General features: G+C 38.0%; 1 protein-coding gene across 1 annotated transcript in view; it reads left to right on the forward strand.

The window, feature by feature from the left end:
* PDE10A (phosphodiesterase 10A) overlaps window positions 1-21,023 on the forward strand; it is a 296,868-nt gene that overhangs the window by 100,333 nt on the left and 175,512 nt on the right. The window contains exon 2 of the mRNA XM_027081576.1: window positions 18,920-19,048. Coding sequence (XP_026937377.1) covers window positions 18,920-19,048 — 129 coding nt within the window. The remainder of the gene's footprint in view (window positions 1-18,919; window positions 19,049-21,023) is intronic.

A 21,023-nucleotide genomic window follows, 5' to 3' on the forward strand; every position in this document is an offset into this window, starting at 1 on the left:
GGAAGTTCCTTAAAAAATTAAAAATAGAACTACCATACGAGCCAGCAATCCCACTACTGGGCATATACCCTGATAAAACTATAATTCAAGAAGAATCATGTACTACAGTGTTCACTGCAGCACTATTTACAATAGCCAGGTCATGGAAGCAACCTAAGTGTCCATCGACAGATGAATGGATAAAGAAGATGTGGCACATATATACAATGGAATATTACTCAGCCACAAAAAGAAATGAAATTGAGTTATCTGTAGTCAGGTGGATGGACCTAGAGCCTGTCATACAGAGTGCAGTAAGTCTGAAAGAGAAAAACAAATTCCGTATGCTAACACATATATATGGAATATAACAAAAAAAAAAAAAAGGAAAGAAAAAAATGGTTCTGAAGAACCTAGGGCCAGGACAGGAATAAAGATACAGATATAGAGAATGGACTTGAGGACACAGGGAGGGGGAAGGGGAAGCTGGGACGAAGTAAGAGAGTGGCACGGACATATATACACTATCAAATTTAAAATAGATAGCTAGTGGGAAGCAGCTGCATAGCACAGGGAGATCAGCTCAGTGCTTTGTGACCACCTAGAGGGGTGGGATAGGGAGGGTGGGAGGGAGACAAAAGAGGGAGGAGATGTGGGGATATATGTGTATGTATATGTATAGGTGATTCACTTTGTTATATAGCAGAAGCTAACACACCATTTTAAAGCAATTTTACTCCAATAAAGATGTTTTAAGAAAAGAGCTTCGCAGGCAAGGACCCAACATGCAAATGCCCTGAGGCAGCGTTCTTAGTACCTCTGACCAAGTGCCTGGAGTGAAGTAAACAAGAGGGAAAATAGAGAAGTGAGGGGTCAAGGGGGTCATTTGGGGGAGGGACTATTATTTTGAAGATACGGGAAGCCATTTGAGCCAAGTGACGTGATCTGACTTGTATCAGTATTTTCACAGCATTGCTTTGTTGCTGTGTATAGAATAGAAAGAAGGAAGGCAAGGGTAATAGCAGGGAAACCATTTAGGTTTCAGGAAACTACTGAAATGTGTGGGTGAGTGAGCTTGTGGCTAGAACCTGGACAGCAAGAGTAAAGGTACTGAGTGGTTGGATTCTCCATTTAGAGCCCACTGGACTTAGTGACCGAGAGGGGAGTTAAGGCTGACTAGAGAGATTTTGGCCTGAGAAAGTCAGAGAATGGGGTTTTCATTTATAGAGATGATGGAAACCGTCAAGGAGAAGGTTTTGGAAAAGTCTTATTTTGGAAATGTGTGGATTAAACAATTTTAGGTAGAATGTTGTAACATGAGTGTATTATTAATTTGTTTTTAAGACATACTATTGTAACTTTATAGTCAGTGTCAAACTTAGGTATATAAGTCTTATCTTTTTTCCATTTTCAAGATTGTTCTGGTTATTCTAGGTCTTTTGAATCCATAGCAATTTCTTATAAAAAGCTGTAGATCAGTTTGGAGAGAATAAATACCTTAATGATACCAAGGCTTGTCATCAGTATATATAGTATATCTCTCTATTTAAGTGTTCTTTAATTTGTATTTGCTGTGTTTCTAGTTTTCAATGTATGGATCTTAAATTTATTTTGTTAAAGTTGTTCCTATATGTTTTATTCTTTATGATGCTGTTGTTTTAGTTCATTTTTCAATTACTTCCTACTAGTGTTTAGAAAAATAATTGACTTCTACATACTTATTTTTATCCTGTGACCCTGCTAATTATGCTTATTTGTTCTAGTAGTTTCTTGTAGGTACTTGAGGATTTTCTACCTACAAGGTTATGTGTGTTGTTTGGGAATAAAGACAGCTTTCCCTCTTCCTTTCTAATCTGTATGCTTTTACTTCTTTTCTTGAGTCATTACATTTTTTTTCTTGCGTTAGTGTACTGACTGGAACCTTCAGTACAATGTTGAATAGAAGTGGTGAGAGCAGACGTCTTTGCCTTGTTCCTTGTCTTAGGAAAGCATTCAGTTTTTTACCATGAACTATGGCTTTTGCTATAGGTCTTTTATAGGTGCCTTTTATCTGGTTGAGGAAATCTCCTTCTGTTTCTATATCATGAGTGGATGTTGGATTTTGTCATGTAACTTCACCTGTATCGATTTAGGTGATTGTATGATTTTTGTATCATAACTTTATTGTTATGAGTATTAACTTGCTATGTTATGTTAATTTATTTTTGGATGTTATACAAACCTTACATTCCTAGGATAAGACCCTCTTGATTGTATATTCCTTTATATATATTGTTGGGTTTAATTTGCTAATATATGTATTTTAAATTTATTTATTTTATTTATTGTTTATTTTGGCTGCGTTGGGTCTTCGTTGCTGCACGCAGGCTTTCTCTAGTTGGCGGTGAGTGGGGGCTGCTCTTCATTGCAGTGCACGGACTTCTCATTGCTGTGGCTTCCCTTGTAGCGGAGCACGGGCTCTAGGTGTGTGGGCTTCAGTAGTTGTGGCTTGCAGGCTCTAGAGCGCAGGATCAGTAGTTGTGGCACACGGGCTTAGTGCTCCACGGCATGTGGGATCTTCCCGGATCAGGGCTCAAACCCGTGTCCCTTGCATTGGCAGGCAGATTCTTAACCACTGCGCCATCAGGGAAGCCCTAATTTGCTAATATTTTATTAAGGATTTTTGCTCTGCATTCATGAGGCATATTTATGTTTGGTATGAGGGTAAAATAAAATGCCTCATAACAGGAGTTGGGAAATCTTCCCTCTTGGCTTTGTGTGGGATTGGTATTATTTTCTTCTTAAATATTTTAGATAATTCACCAGTGGAACCATATGCTTTTTAAAAAAATTTATTCTCAGTAATTTGCTAACTGTTTAACTTTTCACAGGGTTATCCTCCCGTGGGCTATTCCTTATGTACCTGCTGTGTCTGCTAATTGAGCCTTTGATATGAACACCTTTTAACCACTTATCCTCACTCAGTTAGGTATTTAACCCCCTTTCTAACTTAAATTTATGATATTTGCCCACTTTTTGCATTCATTGTTATTTTAAAATTCAAGAAAATTTAAGAAACCTTTTTGAATAATATTATACCACAAATTGAACTAATTTAAGATACTTGGATTGGGAATCTCTGCTGCTGTGGACTGAATTATGTTTCCCCAAAATTCATATGTTGAAGCCCTAATCTTTACTGGGACTGTATTTACAGTAAGGACATAATTCAGGTTAAATGAGGTTATAAGAGTGGGCCCCTAATCCCATCGGATTAGTGTCCCTATAAGAGGAGATACCAGATAACTACTGTTCTCTCTCCACCATGTGAGGGCGGCCTCTCCAGAAACCAAACTCTGATGGAACCTTGACCTTGGGCTCCCCAGTCTCTAGAACTGTGAGAAAATAAACTTCTGTATTTAAGCTGCCCAGTCTGTGATATTTTGTTATGACAGCCCAAGCTGACTAATACATCTCCTTTATGCTGTTACTTTTGGAATGTGTTTTCCTAATTGTGCTGTCATGTAACTGAATACCTGATAGGGTCTTCTGCATGGGCTTTTCAAGAATCCTGGATCGAATGCTTGTTATGGTCTGCTGGGAGTGTTACAGTAGCTAGTTTTGTGAATGCTAGTTTTCACAAACAATAACCTGTCAGGAATGTTCCACCACCTGTTGGTGTGTTCCCTCAGAATCATGTACATATTCCTCAGAACTGTTAGTGTCTTTCAGTGCTAACGTGAGCTTGGGAAAGTAGAGATTTACTTTTCCAAGTTTGAACTTCCATTAAACAAAAAATTTTTAAAACTTTAACAGCAGTTGGCAGTTATGCTTTTTGTTAAACTGTATGCGGGTCCCGTAGTTTGGGAACTGTATTATATTCCTTTTTACTTTTAAGTGGATTCATGTTAAAAATAATCCAACTTTCAAAGGAGTATTTACTATTTTTGCAAAACAAATGCCACGAATTTAGTGATTTAAAACAATGCCCATTTATTAGCTCATGGTTCTGTGGACCAACAGTCTGGTGTTGTGTGACTTTTTTTTTTTTGCTTAGGGTATCACAAGGCTAAAATTAAGGTGTTCACCTTACTGAGTTCTCATCTGGAGGCTCTGGGGAAAGTTCAGCTTCCTAAACTCGATCTCGTCATTGGCAGAAGGCAGTTCCTGTGGCAGTAGGACCAAGGTCCCCTTTCCTTGCTGGGCCCCCAGAGTTTGACTGCATTCCTTGACGCATGGCCCTCTGTCTTCAAGGTGGCAGTGGAGCTCTGAATCTTTCTTGTGCTTGAATCTAGAACTTCCCTTTCTGCCACCAGCAGAGAAAATTATTTGTTCTTCAAGGGTTCGTGTGATTAGGTCAGACCCAACTGGCTAATCTTCCTATTTTAAGGCCAATCTACAATGTAACATAATCTAATCATGAGAGTAAGATCCATCATTTTCAGTCCTGCAAATTATGCAGGGTGCGTACACCAGAGGAAACTCTTATGGGCATCTTAGAATTGTGCCTGTCACAAAAGGGTTTTCTGTAAGTGAATATGTCTGTGATTTTGAATCTTGATGATTTGAATAAAGAGGGACTGATCAAAGTATTTACTATGCAATCCAACTGACAAAAACCTATACATACGTGTTTTACGTTTTTCTAGAATGACTTAATCTTTCTAATGAGACAGTGTATAATACAGTTTCCCTCCATGATTTAAAAAATAGTATAGGGATGGGAATGAGCATTTTCTTTTGCTATGTATGACGCAGTGCAGTATTCCTGAGAAATCTAGTCCATTTGTAAATCTGTCATCAATATGAGTGACTTCCAAAGTGTACACCTCTTAGCTTCTACTTCCTTCTTCTGAGCTGCAGATTTATATTTCCTGCTGCTAACTGGAAATCACCATATAGGTAATCTGATAGGCAACTGCATTTCAGCAGATCTCAAACCAAAACCATTTTCTTTTCCATGCATCTTTCGCTAACTCCTGTATCTCCTATGACTGTCCGTTACCTAAGCTAGAAATGGTGGAGTCACCTTTGATGTAGCCTACTGCTTCATTGTCTTTTTAATTTGTCACTAGTTCGTGTTGGCTGGCCTTACCCAGGATTAAAGAGAATTTTAAAACTTTATAAGGGTAAGGATATTGTTTGTTTATTGTATATCAACCACATAGATATGCTGGCTCATAATAGGCTCTCAATGAACACTTATTGAGTGAATAAATGAATCTCAGTGTTTAGAACTAATCATGTCAGCCAAACTCTGTGTTCAGTTAATGTACCTTACCAGCCTTGCAGCGTGGTTATCTGTCTGACTACCCTTCTTTCTACTCCTTTCTGAAGTCCCTCAGAGTTCACTTAGAGATTTGTCTTCAGCTGACTTTACCCCCTCCGCACACTGTGGGCTGTGCTTATAGACTTGCCCATGGCCTCCACACCGCTCTGGCTCTCTCCAGTATCTAATTGGCTTAACCCGGGCTTTGGCATCCATCGCTGTGTGGTCCTGCCTTCCTGGAAGCTCTCAAATTAGACCTGCTTTGGTCCCTTTGAGTTTAGTGTTCAAATACACATTCTGGTTAATACGGTGGTTAGCGAGACAATTTATGGATTTGATAGTTCTCAGTTTAAACACTCATGGGTATGTATAAAATGTGTTACTATTCTGAAACACACCTAGATGAAACGGTCTTTAGGTAAATAAAGGTTTTGTGAAGTCAAATTGCATTTAAACAGTAGCATGATTAGATACCTGTAAAAATCTTAAATCTCATAATATTTCTTGATATAAAGGTGCCCACTGTTTTGATGAAGGTGGATAATTATTCATTAATCACTTATTGTGCGTTCAGATCTTTGCCTGTATTGTGTCCTTGTGGGGTAGGTACTGTTATTGGGCTCATCTTTCGTTGTGAGGCCAACAAGGCTTAGCAGTTTAAGTGGCTTTTGCTTGAGGAACATAAGCCTGTGCTTCAGCGTACATCTGGTGACTCAGAACCTGGAGGACCAAGGCATGCTGCCTCCCACAGGTTACTGTACGTTTACAGGTGAACCTGAGTTAAACGGGTGAGCGTCTTAAACCCTTTGTGCTACAAGGTGTGTGCCTGAACGGCTGCCTCTGTTGTAGGCTTTCTCTTTGCTGGTGTTGTTTTCTGAGTCAGGAGAAGGGTAAAGGTTGGTGTCTTAAGCCTTCCTTGTGGTTCTACTCCAAAATCATTGTTTTCCTCTATGTCTTATCACTTTGAGCAGCTGAAGGTTTTATTTGGCTTTCTCAGTTAAAGAAACTTTCATCGATATCCTCAGCCAAGGGAAAACATAATTTCATTTTGGTTTAGAAATACAGCAGTGTGGGATTTGCCTTCTGATAAATGCAAATTACGAACAATGAAAACGATGTCTTCTTTGCAGCCAAGGCACCCTTCAGGCTGTTAATTCACTTGAAATGAGCAATCAATTAGGTAGGTCAAAATCCCAGCAGTATGTTCAATTAAGGTTCATTAATTGACTCCTTTTTAGGGCATAGGCAAATCTTCTTTCAGTAAGAAGGTACTTGGGTAGGAAGGAATTATTTAGGTTATATAGACAGACAGATAGAAGGCAAGAATAATGATTACAAGGCATTTAAATATTTTTTTAGCTTTATTGAGGTATTATTGACTTACATGTATCTGTAAGGTATACAACGTGATGACTTCAGATATGTATTTATTGAGAAATGATTACCACGATAAGGTTAGTTAACACCTCTATCCCCTCACATAATTACCTTTTTGTGTGTGTGTGATAACTTTTAAGATCTACTCTCAACAACTTTTAAGTATATAATACGGTGTTGTTAGTTACAGTCACAACACTGTATATTGGATCCCCAGAATTTATTCACTAACTCATCTTATAGTTGGACCCCGTTGACCAATATCTCCCATATCCCCGACCCGCGAGCTCTTAGCAACAACCAATACTCTCTCTTTGAGTCTGGCTTTTTTAGATTCCACATACAAATGAAATCATACAGTATTTGTCTTTCTCTGTCTTATTTAACTTAGCATAATGCCTTCAAGGTCCATCCATGTTGTCACAAAAGGCAGGATTTCTTTCCTTTTTATGGCTGAATAATATTCCTCTGTGTGTGTGTGTGTGTGTGTGTGTGTGTGTGTGTGTGTGTGTGTGTGTGTATCACATCTTCTTTATCCATTCATCTGTTGATGGACACTTAAGGTTGTTTCCATGACTTGGCTATTATGAATAGTGCTGCAAAGAAGATGATGGTACAGATAGATCTCTTCAAGATAGCATTTATTTCCTTCAGATATATACCCAGAAGTAGGACTGCTGGATCATATTCTATTTTTAATTTTTTGAGGAAACTTCACACTGTTTTCCGTAATGGCTGCACCAATTTACATTCCCACCAACAGTGCACAAGTGTTCCCTTTTCGCCAACACTTTTCATCTCTTGTCATTTTGATGATAGCTATACTAACAGGTGTGGGGTGATACTTCACTGTAGTTTTCATTTTCATTTCCCTGATGATTAGTGATATTTAGTACATTTTTATGTACTCATCTACTGACCATTTGTATGTTTCCCTTGGAAAAATGACTATTCAAGTCCTTTGCTCATTTTTTAATTGGATTTGTTTTTGCTATTGAGTTGTATGAATTTCTTATATATTTTGGATATTAACCATTTATCAGAGAGTTTACAAATATTTTCTCCAATTCTGTGGGTTACCTTTTTGTTTTGCTGATTGTTTCTGCTGTGCAGAAGCTTTTCAGTTGGATGTAGTCCCACTATTTTATTTTTGCCTCTATTGCTTGTGCTTTTGGTGTCATATCCAGAATAACTTTGCCAACAACAATGTCAAGAAGCTTTCTTTTCCCTATGTGTTCTTCTAGATGTTTTATGGTTTCATGTCTTACATTTAAGTCTTTAATGTATTTTGATGAGTTAATTTTTATGGGTGGTGTAAGTTAGGAGTCCACTTTCATTCTTCTGTGTGTGGTCATCCAGTTTTCCCAACCCTGTTTATTGAAGAGACTGTCTTTTCCCCATTGAGTCTTCTAGACTCCCTTGTCAAATATTAGCTGACTGTATATTTGAAGGTTTATATCTGGGCTGTCAGTTCTGTTCCATTGGTCCGTGTATGTGTTTTTATGTCAGTACCATACTGTTTTGATCAGTATAACTTTGTAATAAAGTTTGAAATCAGGGATAGTGGTGTCTCTAGCTTTGCTGTTCTTTCTCAGGATTGCTTTGGCTCATTGGGAGTGGGTCCTATGAATTTTAGAGTTTTCTTTTATTTCTGTGAAAAATGACATGGCATTTGCTTTTATTTTCCTCCTTGGTTAAAAAAGAATGATATCACTGGCTATGGGGTTTGACAGAACTCCAAAAAAGCATCTCATCTATTTGTTTTTATTATAACTTTGGAGCTATTTTAATGATATTGAAAACCATTTACATCTCTCACATTTTAACCTTTATTCATTGCATATAAAGGACTTTGCCTTTCTAAATAAAGAAGCCAAAATGGAAATTAACTTTAGAGCCCGTTAAACCCTTCCTTTATTTGATAAATGGCAAGAAGGAACTGCTGTAAAAATCCTTATGTTTATAAACTCACGTACACCAGCCCATTGTGGGGTAGAACTTTGATGTAAAGATTTCATATTATAGTATACACAGGGATCTGTTTCCAGAATTGGAGCTACATTATAGGTGGATTGAAGGGTGTCAGAATTAGAAAAGCATATTCAAGAAGTAAAGAAATTCTTGTTTTTCAGAAACCTTCATATAGACATTCAAACCGTTTGGATGGAAAAATAAACGTGAAAGTAGTGTAAAAGAAAGCAACGAATCTCATCTGGTCTCAGGGAGGATTGGGAACTTGAGTGGGAGCTGTGGGCTACTGAGAGGTGGGGTCCATTGCTTGGACACTTGCTTTCCGGCCTGGGTGCATCTGTGATCTTGCAGGGCTGGGCACAGTTTGCAGCAGCACATCTGCACATCTGTGAAATCACGTGAGAAAAACGATGACTCATGGATTAGTTCACTAATTGATGATGGTCCCTGTGTTGGGGATTCCCAAGACTACTTCTGAGTTTGGTGATTTGCTAGGAGGACTCCAGAACACATAGTCATGCTTATGGTTAAGGTTTCTTATAGCAAAAGTGCCAAATCAGCAAAGGGGAATGGTGCACAGGGTGAAGACGGGGGTGGGGGGGATCGGGCGCGAGCTTTCAAGAATACTCTCCCAGGGGGGCCACACAGGACTCGGATAATTCTTCCAGCAACGACTGTGACAACACGTATGACGTGCTGTCTACTAGGGAAACTCATTAGAGACTCAGTACCCAGAGTTCCTGCTGGGGGCTCCTCGCATAGGCACCCTCTGCCTGTCACTGTCCAGAATTGCAGCCTCCCAGAAGGAGAGCAGGTGTTTGGCATAAATCATACTGTTTGCACAAGCGGACTAGGCCCAGCTGCCGCTGGAAACACTCTCAGGGCCGAGTTCCCAGGTGCCAGCCTTGCAAGCAGCCTCTCAGAACAGTTTCAGGCCCGCTGTCAAGCCTCTTCTGCACGGAGCCAGGGACTGTGCTCCGTGGACAGTGGAGAATGAGACAGATCAGCTATCCTCATGGAGCTTATAGTCTACCAGGAGAGGCTGACGTTTAATAAGAGAACAATAGGGCTTGCCTGGTGGCGCAGTGGTTGAGAGTCCACCTGCCGATGCAGCGGACGCGGGTTCGTGCCCCGGTCCGGGAAGATCCCACATGCCGCGGAGCGGCTGGGCCCGTGAGCCATGGCCGCTGAGCCTGCGCGTCCGGAGCCTGTGCTCCGCAACGGGAGAGGCCACAACAGTGAGAGGCCCGTGTACCGAAAAAAAAAAAAAAAAAAGAAAACAATAAATAAATAGGGACTTCAGCTTGGGGTGAGTGATTTGGAGTAGGAGAGAATCACGGAAAGGGCAGTGAATGTAGAGTGTGTGGTCAGGGAAGTTGCCTCTGGGGAAGTTGCTTTGAAATTGGTGAGACGTCTCGCTTAGCCAGGTGAAGAGTGGGCAGACATCAGCAGAGACCACAGATGGGGAAGGGCTTGGCGCATTTGAGGAAACAGAGGAAGCATGGGGGAACGTGGGATCTCAAATTAGACTTATTTTCAGGGCTAGCCTGTGGTTCCAGGTGGTTTCTGCTCCAAAGATTTCTTCCTGCCTTCTTATCAAAGTCTGAGGTTTAGCAGTCAGATTTCTCAGTTTATAATTTGAAGTAAAATGTGTAATATCACTCCAAACTGGGAGGCAGCACTGATCAGTAGCAATCCCGTTAAGGTATGATAAGCTCAGATGGAGAAAGTGTCAAAAACAAGAGGCACTTTGCCTTTAAGAGGTAAGCTCTTGGGCTTGTAGCTTTGTTCCAACCTTAATTACTGCTTTTGTGGTGAAGAGAAAACTAATTCAATTACTTCTCTGTGCTCATTTTCCTTTGTTATACTTTGAAGATTAGGATTTATTTTTCAACCAATATTTATTGATCATTTACTATGTGCCAGATACATGATGCTCTGGGGCTTCAGTGAACTAATACATGCCACCGTTGGAGCATAGAATCATATGCAGAGAGAGCGTTGAAGTGAGGCCAGCCGTGATTAACGAAGGCTCTTAGCTGGTTTATCCTTTTGTGAGGGAAGGAGATTAAGTGGTTGGAGCAGAGGTTAAGCGGGAGCAATAACCAGTAGGGAGAAGGTGTACAAAGTTTGTGTTGGGGAATAAACACAGAAGGTCACGCTTAGAAGCATACACATGCAACCCAAGAGAACGCTTACCTGCAACTTGTGTGAACACACACACACACACACACACACACGCACAACTTCTCAAAGCGTTGCCATTGAGCACCGTGACTGTCCGCCACTGCTTAGTATGACATGAGATATCTTGTTTTAACTTGACAGATTTTGTTATTAAGGCACGAAAATGATTACTGTACATTTAGAATATTTGCTCTTTAAGACATGTATTTTGGAATTGTCTTTTGAAGCTAATGAGAATTATCTTTGCAGTAAATTGTTATATACGCCTCTCTCCTGGATAGTGTGAGAATGTGATGACACCTCAGACTGTAAGGTGGAGACCACTGGATTCCCCTCTCCTGAACCTCCAGTTACAGAAGCTTTTATATCCTAAAAATTTCTGCCTGATATTGAAGTACAATTTGGTTTCCTAAAATGTTAATTCTAGTTTTGTCCCCTGGGTTCATACATGGAAAACAAAAAACAGAAAAGAAAAACCAATCCAAATTTCTTAACCTTTTTTACTTAACAGCATTCAGATTAAGCAGTAATAGTGTCCACCAGGGATCTTGTGTTCTCCCAACTAAGCATTTGTAGTCGTTCCCTGACTCCTCACGTGACATGCGTTTCAGCCCCCTCACAGCTCAGGTTATTCTTTGACAGTTGAGCTAATATAGCACAATATTTAATAGCATGAGAGGTTTTGGTGTGGTTTGGTTTGGTTTTTTTTGGTGGTTGTTGTTTTTTTTTTTTGCGGTACGCGGGCCTCTCACTGTCGCGGCCTCTCCCGTTGCGGAGCACAGGCTCCGGACGCGCAGGCTCAGCGGCCATGGCTCACGGGCCCAGCCGCTCCGCGACATGTGGGATCTTCCCGGACTGGGGCACGAACCCGCGTCCCCTGCATCGGCAGGCGGACTCCCAAACACTGCGCCACCAGGGAAGCCCTGGTTGTTTATTTTTAATCAAATGCTATCTTACGGTTGAATTACGACTTTAAGAATCTGAAAATTATTTACTTATTCTTCACGCCTGGAGTAAACATAGGGAAATTATAAAATTGAGACAATTATTGTGATCAATCAGAGAAAGCACTATTAGTAATGTATACCTTAGAATTTTAAAGTATACGGTTTCTTCTAGTCTAGCCGAGATGAGCTACAGTGAGATAATGGGGCAGGAGAAGACTTGATGATAAGACCCCTAATCTGAGAAGAAAGAATTCTTTTAAGATTGAGAAGACCTGAGTTAGGGTAACATAAGGGCACTGTGGAATGGGGCTCAGGAACCACAGCTCAGGAACAGGGGTGGGCGGTGGGAGGGTGCTGGGCTCCTGCCATATGATTTTGACTGCTTTTTAAGAAAAGAATACAGACATGTATTGGGATTTTTCTCCACAAATTAAGGTAGCAGAATTAATACTTGAAAAATTGTGCTTTTTCTCATTTCTAACAACAGATCCTTTAGTACTTATAATTAATTTAAAAGTATCCCTCTGAGTGAGAAAAACAATAGTTCTTTAGCCTCTGATTTGAAAGTGATTTTCTAATTTTTTATGAGTATAAAGATGGTAAGATTTCAGAAATAAAAAGTTCTTCAGCATGTAGATACCCACTTTTAGAATAATAATTTGTTATAAAGACACATTTACAGGTATATCTGGTGAACCTAAATGTGTATCCAGTTGGTGACAAAATCAGAGAGAAGAATATTCCAAGTGACTTTAAAATATAGTAATTTGTACATTTCTAGTGAGATATATACTAAAGGAGAAGAAAACCCACCTTATCTGTTTACAGCACTCATACTGTTACATGTGTATTGTATGATAAAACAAATGAGTAGTTATGTAATCTAGTCCGTCATTCCTGGAACTGAAACACCACTGCCCACCAAAAGGAACCAGAGATCCTAAGGAAAATTGTCTGTATCCATATCTGGGGCAGAAAATGCACAAGCTGAACCTGAAACACCCTATCCTCGCAGATTGTAAGGAAGCCATCAAGAGCTAGTAGATTCTTGTCACAGTGACTTGGGAAGCAGCCTGAAGAGGCTCCTTCCACTGGCCAAAGGATGGGACAGTTTGAGTACCAGCAAGGAAAATAATTACAATGGAAGAAACAGATCAAATTTGTTCAAATCTGTGGGTTCATAGTAGTAATATTTTTAGTTCCTCACCTACAGGAGAATGCTACTGAACCAACTCATTGTGAAAACTGGTAAATAAAGTGGAACAAATGTATCCTGTCTTATCTCAATGAACTAACCAAATACTAGATGAGGTGAAGTTTCTCTTTGCATTATTTCAGCTAGTACATGGAAAAGGCATTATAGAATTAGGAAACCACCATTTTCAAGGCATAATGAATCAATAGCTCGTAGATCATCAGTGCTGCTAATGTCACAAAGAGAGACAGCCAGGTGGTGTCAACCTTTTGACAGAAGAATACAATGCCGCTTATAAAAATTGACTACTCACCTCCATGTTGAACCTCAATCTGCTGAGGTCTCTAGATCTAATTTCAGTTTTCAGGAAATGCAGAGGGAAGATGAACATGCTAAACAACACAACAGGGGTACGGTCAGAAAACTCCAAACTCTAGAAAACCATAGAACAAAAGTTCTGTTTGCTTCAGTAATAAATATATGGGGAAAACAAAAAAGATAGAGGGGGAAGCTATAGGATAAAGGAACCTATGAAAATACTGAACAACTATAACTGCAGCATGTAGACCTACCTGGGTCGAGGTTTATGCAAACAACCTGGTCAAAAAATATCTAGAAAAATGGTACAGGTGAACCTATTTTCAGGGCAGGAATAGAGAGGCAGGCATAGAGAATGGATGTGTGGATGTGGGGCGGGGAAGAGAGGGTGGGATGAGCTGGTAGATTGGGATTGACATATGTGCACTGCCATGTATAAAACATAGCTAGGGGGAACGTGCTGTATAGCACGGGGAGCTCAGCTCGGTGCTCTGTGGTGACCTAGATGGGTGGGATGCGGGGGAGGGGTGAGAGGGACCTACAGGAGGGAGGGGATGTATGTATACATACGGCTGATTCACTTCGTTATGCAACAGAAACTAACACAACATTGTAAAGCAACTATACCCCAATGAAAAAAATACATCGAGAATTAGAAACTCAAACACTTGGATATTTGATGGTTTTAAAAATGATTATTAATTTGTCTTTGTCTTTATATGTGATTATAGCATCTTATAATCTGTATGCAGGCAAAATATTGCATAGATGAGAGAATGTAGTTCATTAGTGGAAATGAAGTATTTTTAAATATATTGGTTCAAGTGTTCATGTTACCTTGGAATAGACATTAGTATCTATCTGTGTGATTCACTGTGTGGATTATTGGTGGCAAAGTTTTAATCACTGGATGCTAGTGTGTGCTAATGACAGCTGTGGTCTGACCCCACTGCTCTCACTGGGTTTGTTTCAAAGAAACACTAACCAAGTCTTTTATTGACATAAACAAAATGTACAGGCCATGGGAAGCTATGGAAACATTAAACCAAAGTCAGACAAAAACAAAAGAAGAATGATTTCATCATCCATACATCTGCCATTTTCCAGGAGTGTGGATAATTATTTCAGTGTCTTATATTCTGGGTTGGTCCTGTGTTGGCCCAAAGGTCCTTTGCAAAATTGCATGTTAATAGGAAGTAAAAATGGATAAAATATTAGAAAAAAGTGCTTCTGTTGGCTAAGAAAGTTGAGCGTACTTTAAACGATAAAACAAAAAATGGACATTTTAGAAAGTTTGGAGTTTTAATGCTAAAGAAATGAAAAGTTACAAACCTGTGATTTGATTCTGTGGAAAATCCAAGAATTGGCTTTCATACAGGTGAAAAATGACTTTTTGGTACTATCGATACTAGTAAATGTACTCAGCAAAAATGCTGTATATGGATTAGGTCATTGAATTATTGTGACACTGTGAGATAGATAGTATTGTTCTCATTCCTATTCAAATCCCATTCCCATACAAATAAGAAGCCAGGCTGAGAGAGTTTAGGTGCTTTGGCCAGGCTCAGGTGAATAGGTGAAATGAGGAAACTAACTTTTGCTTTTTATCACTTTTAATCACCAAGACATAATGACTCCCCCTGCCATTCTCATGTTGAAGGCGGTAGTTATTTTCATGAAATGTGAATGGTGACTTGGGGAGAAAAATTGTAATTAGGTATTTTGAGACATTTGAGATATCAAGCTATGTAATAACATTTGCACTCTAAAAGGATTTTACAACCAAAATGGTCTATTTTCCATCCCATTCTCTCCTACATACTTAAATCCAGGATTTGATTAATTTCTTTAGAAGTTTACTTAGACATCACAGCTCATTTATGACTCAATTGATCTTTAAAAAACATTTTGAGTAATTTATACAAAATAAGTGTCACGGAGTGGGGAGTTATGCTGCACCTTCTTGAGGGCAGAGTATCTGCATAAATTATTTGGAATTCTTCTGTGTGGAAGATTTGTCTACTCTCCTCTGTCTGTTCATTTATTTATTCAGTCATTTATTTATGTCAGTGTGAACTCATGGATTCTCTTAGTCCATTCAGGCTGCTGTAACAGAATACCACAGACTGGGTGGCTTACAAACAACAGAAATCTGTTTTTCACAGTTCTGGAGGCTGGGAAGTCCAAGGCCATGGTGCACCTTGGTTGAGTGAGGACCCTCTTCTGAATCACAGAATTTCTATGTTCCCGCATGGTGGAAAGGGGCTTGGGATCTCTTCGGATCCACTTCTATAAGGCACTAATGCCATTCATGAGGGTTCCACCCTTTGCCTCTCACACCTGGCAACCAGTGATCTTTTTACTATCTTTTTCTATAATTTTGCCTTTTCCAGAATGTTGCATCATTAGAATTATACAACACGCAGCCTTTTCAGACTAGCTTTTTGTACTTGGTAATATGCATTTAAGGCTAATCCATGTCTTTTCATGGCTTGCTAGCTCATTTCTCCTCGTTGCTAAATAATATTTAATTATATGTTTATGGCACAACTGATGTATCCAACTTGCCTTCTTTAAACCTTTTTAATTTTTTTTAATTTTATTTATTTAAAAAATGTTATTGGGGTATAGTTGATTTACAATGTTGTGTTGGTTTCTGTTGTACAGCAAAGTGAATCAGTTATACATACACATATATCCACTCTTTTTTAGGTTCTTTTCCCATACAGGTCATTACAGAGTATTGAGTAGAGTTCCCTGTGCTCTACAGCAGGTTCTTATTAGTTATCTATTTTCTGTATAGTAGTATAGTGTGTATATGTCAATCCCAGTCTCTCAATTTATGCCTCCCCCTCTTTCCCCCCGGTAACCACTTTTGCAGGACATCTTAGGTATTTCCAATTTTGGTCGATTATGAGTAAAGCTGCTCTAAACTTTCACATGCAGGTTTTGTGTGGGTTAATCAGTTGGGTAAATACTTGGTAGTGTGACTGCTGGGTCATATGGTAAGATTATATTTAGCTTGGTAAGAGACTGCCAGTCTTCCAAAGTGACCACCATTTTGCATTCGTACCAGCACTGAAGGAGAATTTTTGTTACTCCTCATTCTTGCTGAAACTGATAGTAGGTTTTTTGGATTTTAACCATTCTCATAGGTATGTAGTGGAATCTCATTTTTGTTTAACTTCAACTCGCAAATGATCATCTTTGCATATTCGTATTTGCCATATCTATAGCTTCTTTTGCAAAGTGTCTATTCAGCTCTTTGACTCATTTTTAATTGTGTTTTTTTCTTGTTGAGTTTTTGTTGTTTTTTTTTTGCGGTACGCGGGCCTCTCGCTGCTGTGGCCTCTCCCGCTGCGGAGCACAGGCTCCGGACGCGCAGGCTCAGCGGCCATGGCTCACGGGCCCAGCCGCTCCGCGGCATGTGGGATCTTCCCAGACCGGGGCACGAACCCGCGTCCCCTGTATCGGCAGGCGGACTCTCAACCACTGCGCCACCTGGGAAGCCCTCTTGTTGAGTTTTAAGCATTCTTTGTATATTTTAGATACGGTTCCTTTATCTGATATGTAATTTGGCAAATAGGACTTGTATAATATGCACTAAGATGAAATGAAATGACAGTGAGTCAATTATGCCTTTATATTTTCAGCCTGGGTTTCTGGAAAAAACGGAGAGTAATAGTAACAGAAAACAGAAAGTTGAGAGTTAAAATCACTTTGGGAATAAGTGGGAAGGAGATGACTCATGTAGTTTTGAGTCAAGATGGAGCTTGAGGTGATGGAAGAATTTCCAAACTAGAGATTAAAAATATAATAAGATTTTGCTGTCATCATCATAGATTATTGTAGAGAAAGCAGAAGTAAAGAGCAAATAGAAGTTAGGATAAGAACCATATTGTGTCACAAAAGTGATAGAAGGAAGTTTTAAGAAGGAATCAAACGTTGAATATGTACCACTATGACAGACATAATGAAAGTATGAAAATTGCTTTGTCTTCTTGAGGTCAAGTCAGCTGTCAGCTTACTTCTATATTCTGTGCCTTTTGTATCTGGGGACCCGAACTTGCTTTGTCAAGAGAGCTCTCTCTCTTACTTTAATGAGTCTCTTATCTTGAGCACCTTGTAGAATTTCTCAAATTGAACTTTACGTCACTGAGGCTCTTTTGCAGGGTGAACGTGGGCTGGATCTTGTTTTTTTTTTTTTTTTTTTTTTTTTATAAAACAACTACATAATTATATATATATTATATATATATGAGAGATCTGTATATCTATATAGTTTAAATTGATTTTTTAAATACTGAATTCATTGAAATAAATCAGTTGCCTTCTCAATAATACCAGTCTGTTGTAGAAGCATACAGTTGTGGCTTTAGTCCCCAGCAGAATTAATTAATATGTATAAATTCTGTGCCTTGTCTGTGCTAGAAACATGCAGCCTATTCCCTGAAGTCATAAAGATATACTTGCTTTTTCTCTTTTCTGCACCTAAAAGTACAACTTTCCATTGTCTTTTTCACCTAACCATCCTTAAGGATGGTAATTTATTGAATAATTCACAGAGAGTGTACAGTAGTACAAATAATTACAATCACTGAGTAATAATTATTGATAGCCTATTTGTGATTTTGAGTTGTTTAGTGAAATGGTGTACCAACATGAAGCATCAATTTGAAAACTTGTAATTTTATATTTTTTTAAGTGAAGATATGTAGAAGTTCTTTGCTTGAAAATTCTGTGTATATTCAGCCGTTATTATTAGACTATGAAAATTATTTCAGTGAAACTGACTACATATATTGAATATCAATGAAAAAATGTCGAGTATTTTGAACTGAACATTAGTTTTATCATTGGATTTAGTGACCCTGAGAAAAAGGAGAATTTGTGTTGTAAACAGTAAAAGATGAGAACTTATTCATTAAGCATGTTTTTTAGCACCTAAATTGTACCAGTGCTTTATTCTCCCATTTGATACTGTTGCTAGAGCTTCACTTACCTTAAGTCTTAAATCTATGATAATTACTTGCAAAAAAGTGGAAGCACTTTGCAAGGCTTAACCGAACAGCAGTGGAATACAGCATCAGTTCAGATATGACACTGAAATTTACTGTTGCAAAACAGCTGTGTAACATGATGCAATATCTATAGTTTAAAATTGCTAAAGTTCTAACTTTACTTTTTTCCCCTTTTTCATAGTGGTAAAATATAAATAACACACAATTTGCCATTTTAACCATATCAAGGATATAATCCAATGGCACTAATTATACTCACTATGTGTGCAACGATCACTCCTGTCTACTTCTCAAACTTTGTCTTTACCCAAAGCAGAAATTCTGTACCTGTTAAGCAAATAATTCCTCATTCTCCTCTCCCTCGGCCCCTGGATGCCCCTAGTCTACTTTGTCTCTATGAATTTACCTGTTCTAGATATTTCATATAAGTGGAATCATATAATGTTTGCCCTTTGTGTCTAGCTTATTTTATTTACTATATCATTCTTAAGGTTCCTCCATGTTGTAACAGAACTTCATTCCTTCTTATGGATGAATAATAGTCCATTGTATGTATATACATCTTTTAAAAATATTTCTATGCTAAATCAATCTGCATAAATGTCATTTTTCTATATCTTTGATGTAAATGAAGATTTCGTATTGATTAATTTTATTCTTTTCAATTCTTTTACAGGTTTGACAGATGAAAAAGTGAAGGCATATCTTTCTCTTCACCCCCAGGTATTAGATGAATTTGTATCTGAAAGTGTTAGTGCAGAGACTGTAGAAAAATGGCTGAAGAGGAAAAACAACAAACCAGAAGGTAAGATCTCATTCAGATTGAATGTGGATTATTTTCTATTTTATAGTGACAAAAAAGGTATTTAATACATGCTAGAAAGTAAAATATTAGTAGTTTAATTCTGTAAGAATTTTATTCTGTTTAAAAAGATAACTTAAAATAAGTTAGAATGAGGGGAAACAAATACAAAAGGATGATCTTTAAGAAAATGCCTGGCAAAGAATTGAAAATTTATTTAGATATGACCACATTGAAAAATGCAAAAGTCAATATTAGACTTGATTTTATTTAATGGTGATTATTGATTATAAAAATATTCTTTATATATTTGAAAAATAGAGTTATATTATTATATTTTGCAAAATGAATTATTCAATTTTTGTATGTGCACAGTAGGAAAAGAACTCTTGACTTGCATTAGACATTTTATTTACACTTGTAAACTTAAGATGTGGTTATATTTATGGAAAAAAGAAAGGTGGACTCAAAAGGAATGTGAAATCAAATAAATTTCCCCCCAAATTGAATCTATGTTAATATATTGGATTTGGTTATTCTGGTATAATTTTAATTTTGGATTTAAATGAATTTATATTTGGCCAATCATGACTTCTCATTTCTATGAATGTTGCTTTTATAGTGGAAATTAAAATTTATATATGATTCTAACTACATGGAGAAGTTTTATATTAAAAAACCCAAAATATTTACTATTTTTCTGGAAATTTTTTTTGTGTAAAAAAATGCTACATTTAAAGTTCAAAAATGACCATTATTAAAATATTATGCTGTAAGACCTATGCTAATAGTGTGCTGCCTGGAGCTGATTTTCCTCACTCTACATATGAAAGTTCCTATAATTTTCTTATATAATTTTTATAATAAAAAAGAGGTGGATGTTTTTAAAAAGAGAGTTTTTGGTATTGAAACACAAAGTTGTTTTTAAAGTGTCCATGGGTAGGTGTGAATGTGTATGCATGTATGTGTGGATTGAGAGGGAGGGAAAAAGGGAGAGAGGGAGAGAGAGAGAGAGAGAGAGAGAGAGAGAAATATACCTACATCAGAGATGCATATTCTTTTCAAAAGGATCATGGCATTAATAGTAAGAACAAAGCTTGACATGGCATGTTTCATCTATTACAAACCTTACACATTTCAAAACAGTTCTAGATGTCTGAAACTTTCAGAAGTGGACAGTAATATAATGCAAACATATATGCTGCCAACATTGTTAATCAACTACACTTCCATATAAAATGAAAAGTTAAAAATATATATTATGTCTCTGAGATATGAAATTGAGCGTAGGTCTTAGAAAATGAAAAGAATTGCATGCTGTTTTAGTGTTACAGTGATAGTTAACTTTTAAAGTTTTATAAATATTTGAATGTCATTCCACATCTTCCTAATCTGTTTTCTATATTAGTTAACCAAATAATACTTTAAACCTCTTAATACATATACTCAAGAGTTAAATGATTATTAAGAATAGCAATGTGTAACTGAAACAATACTCAGTTATGCTGCAAGAAAAACTTGTCCTTATAAGGAGATGATTTTGACAGTGATCCTGTGCCGGGCTAGAGACTGTTGATGCCACCGAGAATGTGAATGAATCGTCCACTCGGGGCTCACAGTCTAGTGGTGGGGAAAGGCATAGAAGTAACCACAGCACAGAATGCATCAGAAGTAAAAAAGGATGCAAGCAGTTTGCAGTGGAAGGGCATTAAAAGGAATCTTTAATTCTACTGCTGCGGTCCAGTAAGACCCTTTTTACCTCCTCTTCCAAGGAGTTTATCACAAAAATGTATCTCATTACATCTGCTTTATATCCAGTGAGATTCTGTAGCGTGGCCCCTGCAGACAGTTTAAAGGCAAGCTTTAGCACTAAACTTGTGTGAGTAGCATGGAAAAAGCATTGCCCAGTCTTCTTTGCGATGTAGAAAGCCAGTTAAATATGTTTATTTCATTTATATAGTCATGGATTAAAGTAGTG

Source organism: Aethalodelphis obliquidens, unplaced genomic scaffold (assembly GCF_003676395.1).
Source record: "Aethalodelphis obliquidens isolate GAN/ISIS:26980383/991018 unplaced genomic scaffold, ASM367639v1 scaffold3, whole genome shotgun sequence".
Taxonomy (NCBI): domain Eukaryota; kingdom Metazoa; phylum Chordata; class Mammalia; order Artiodactyla; family Delphinidae; genus Aethalodelphis; species Aethalodelphis obliquidens.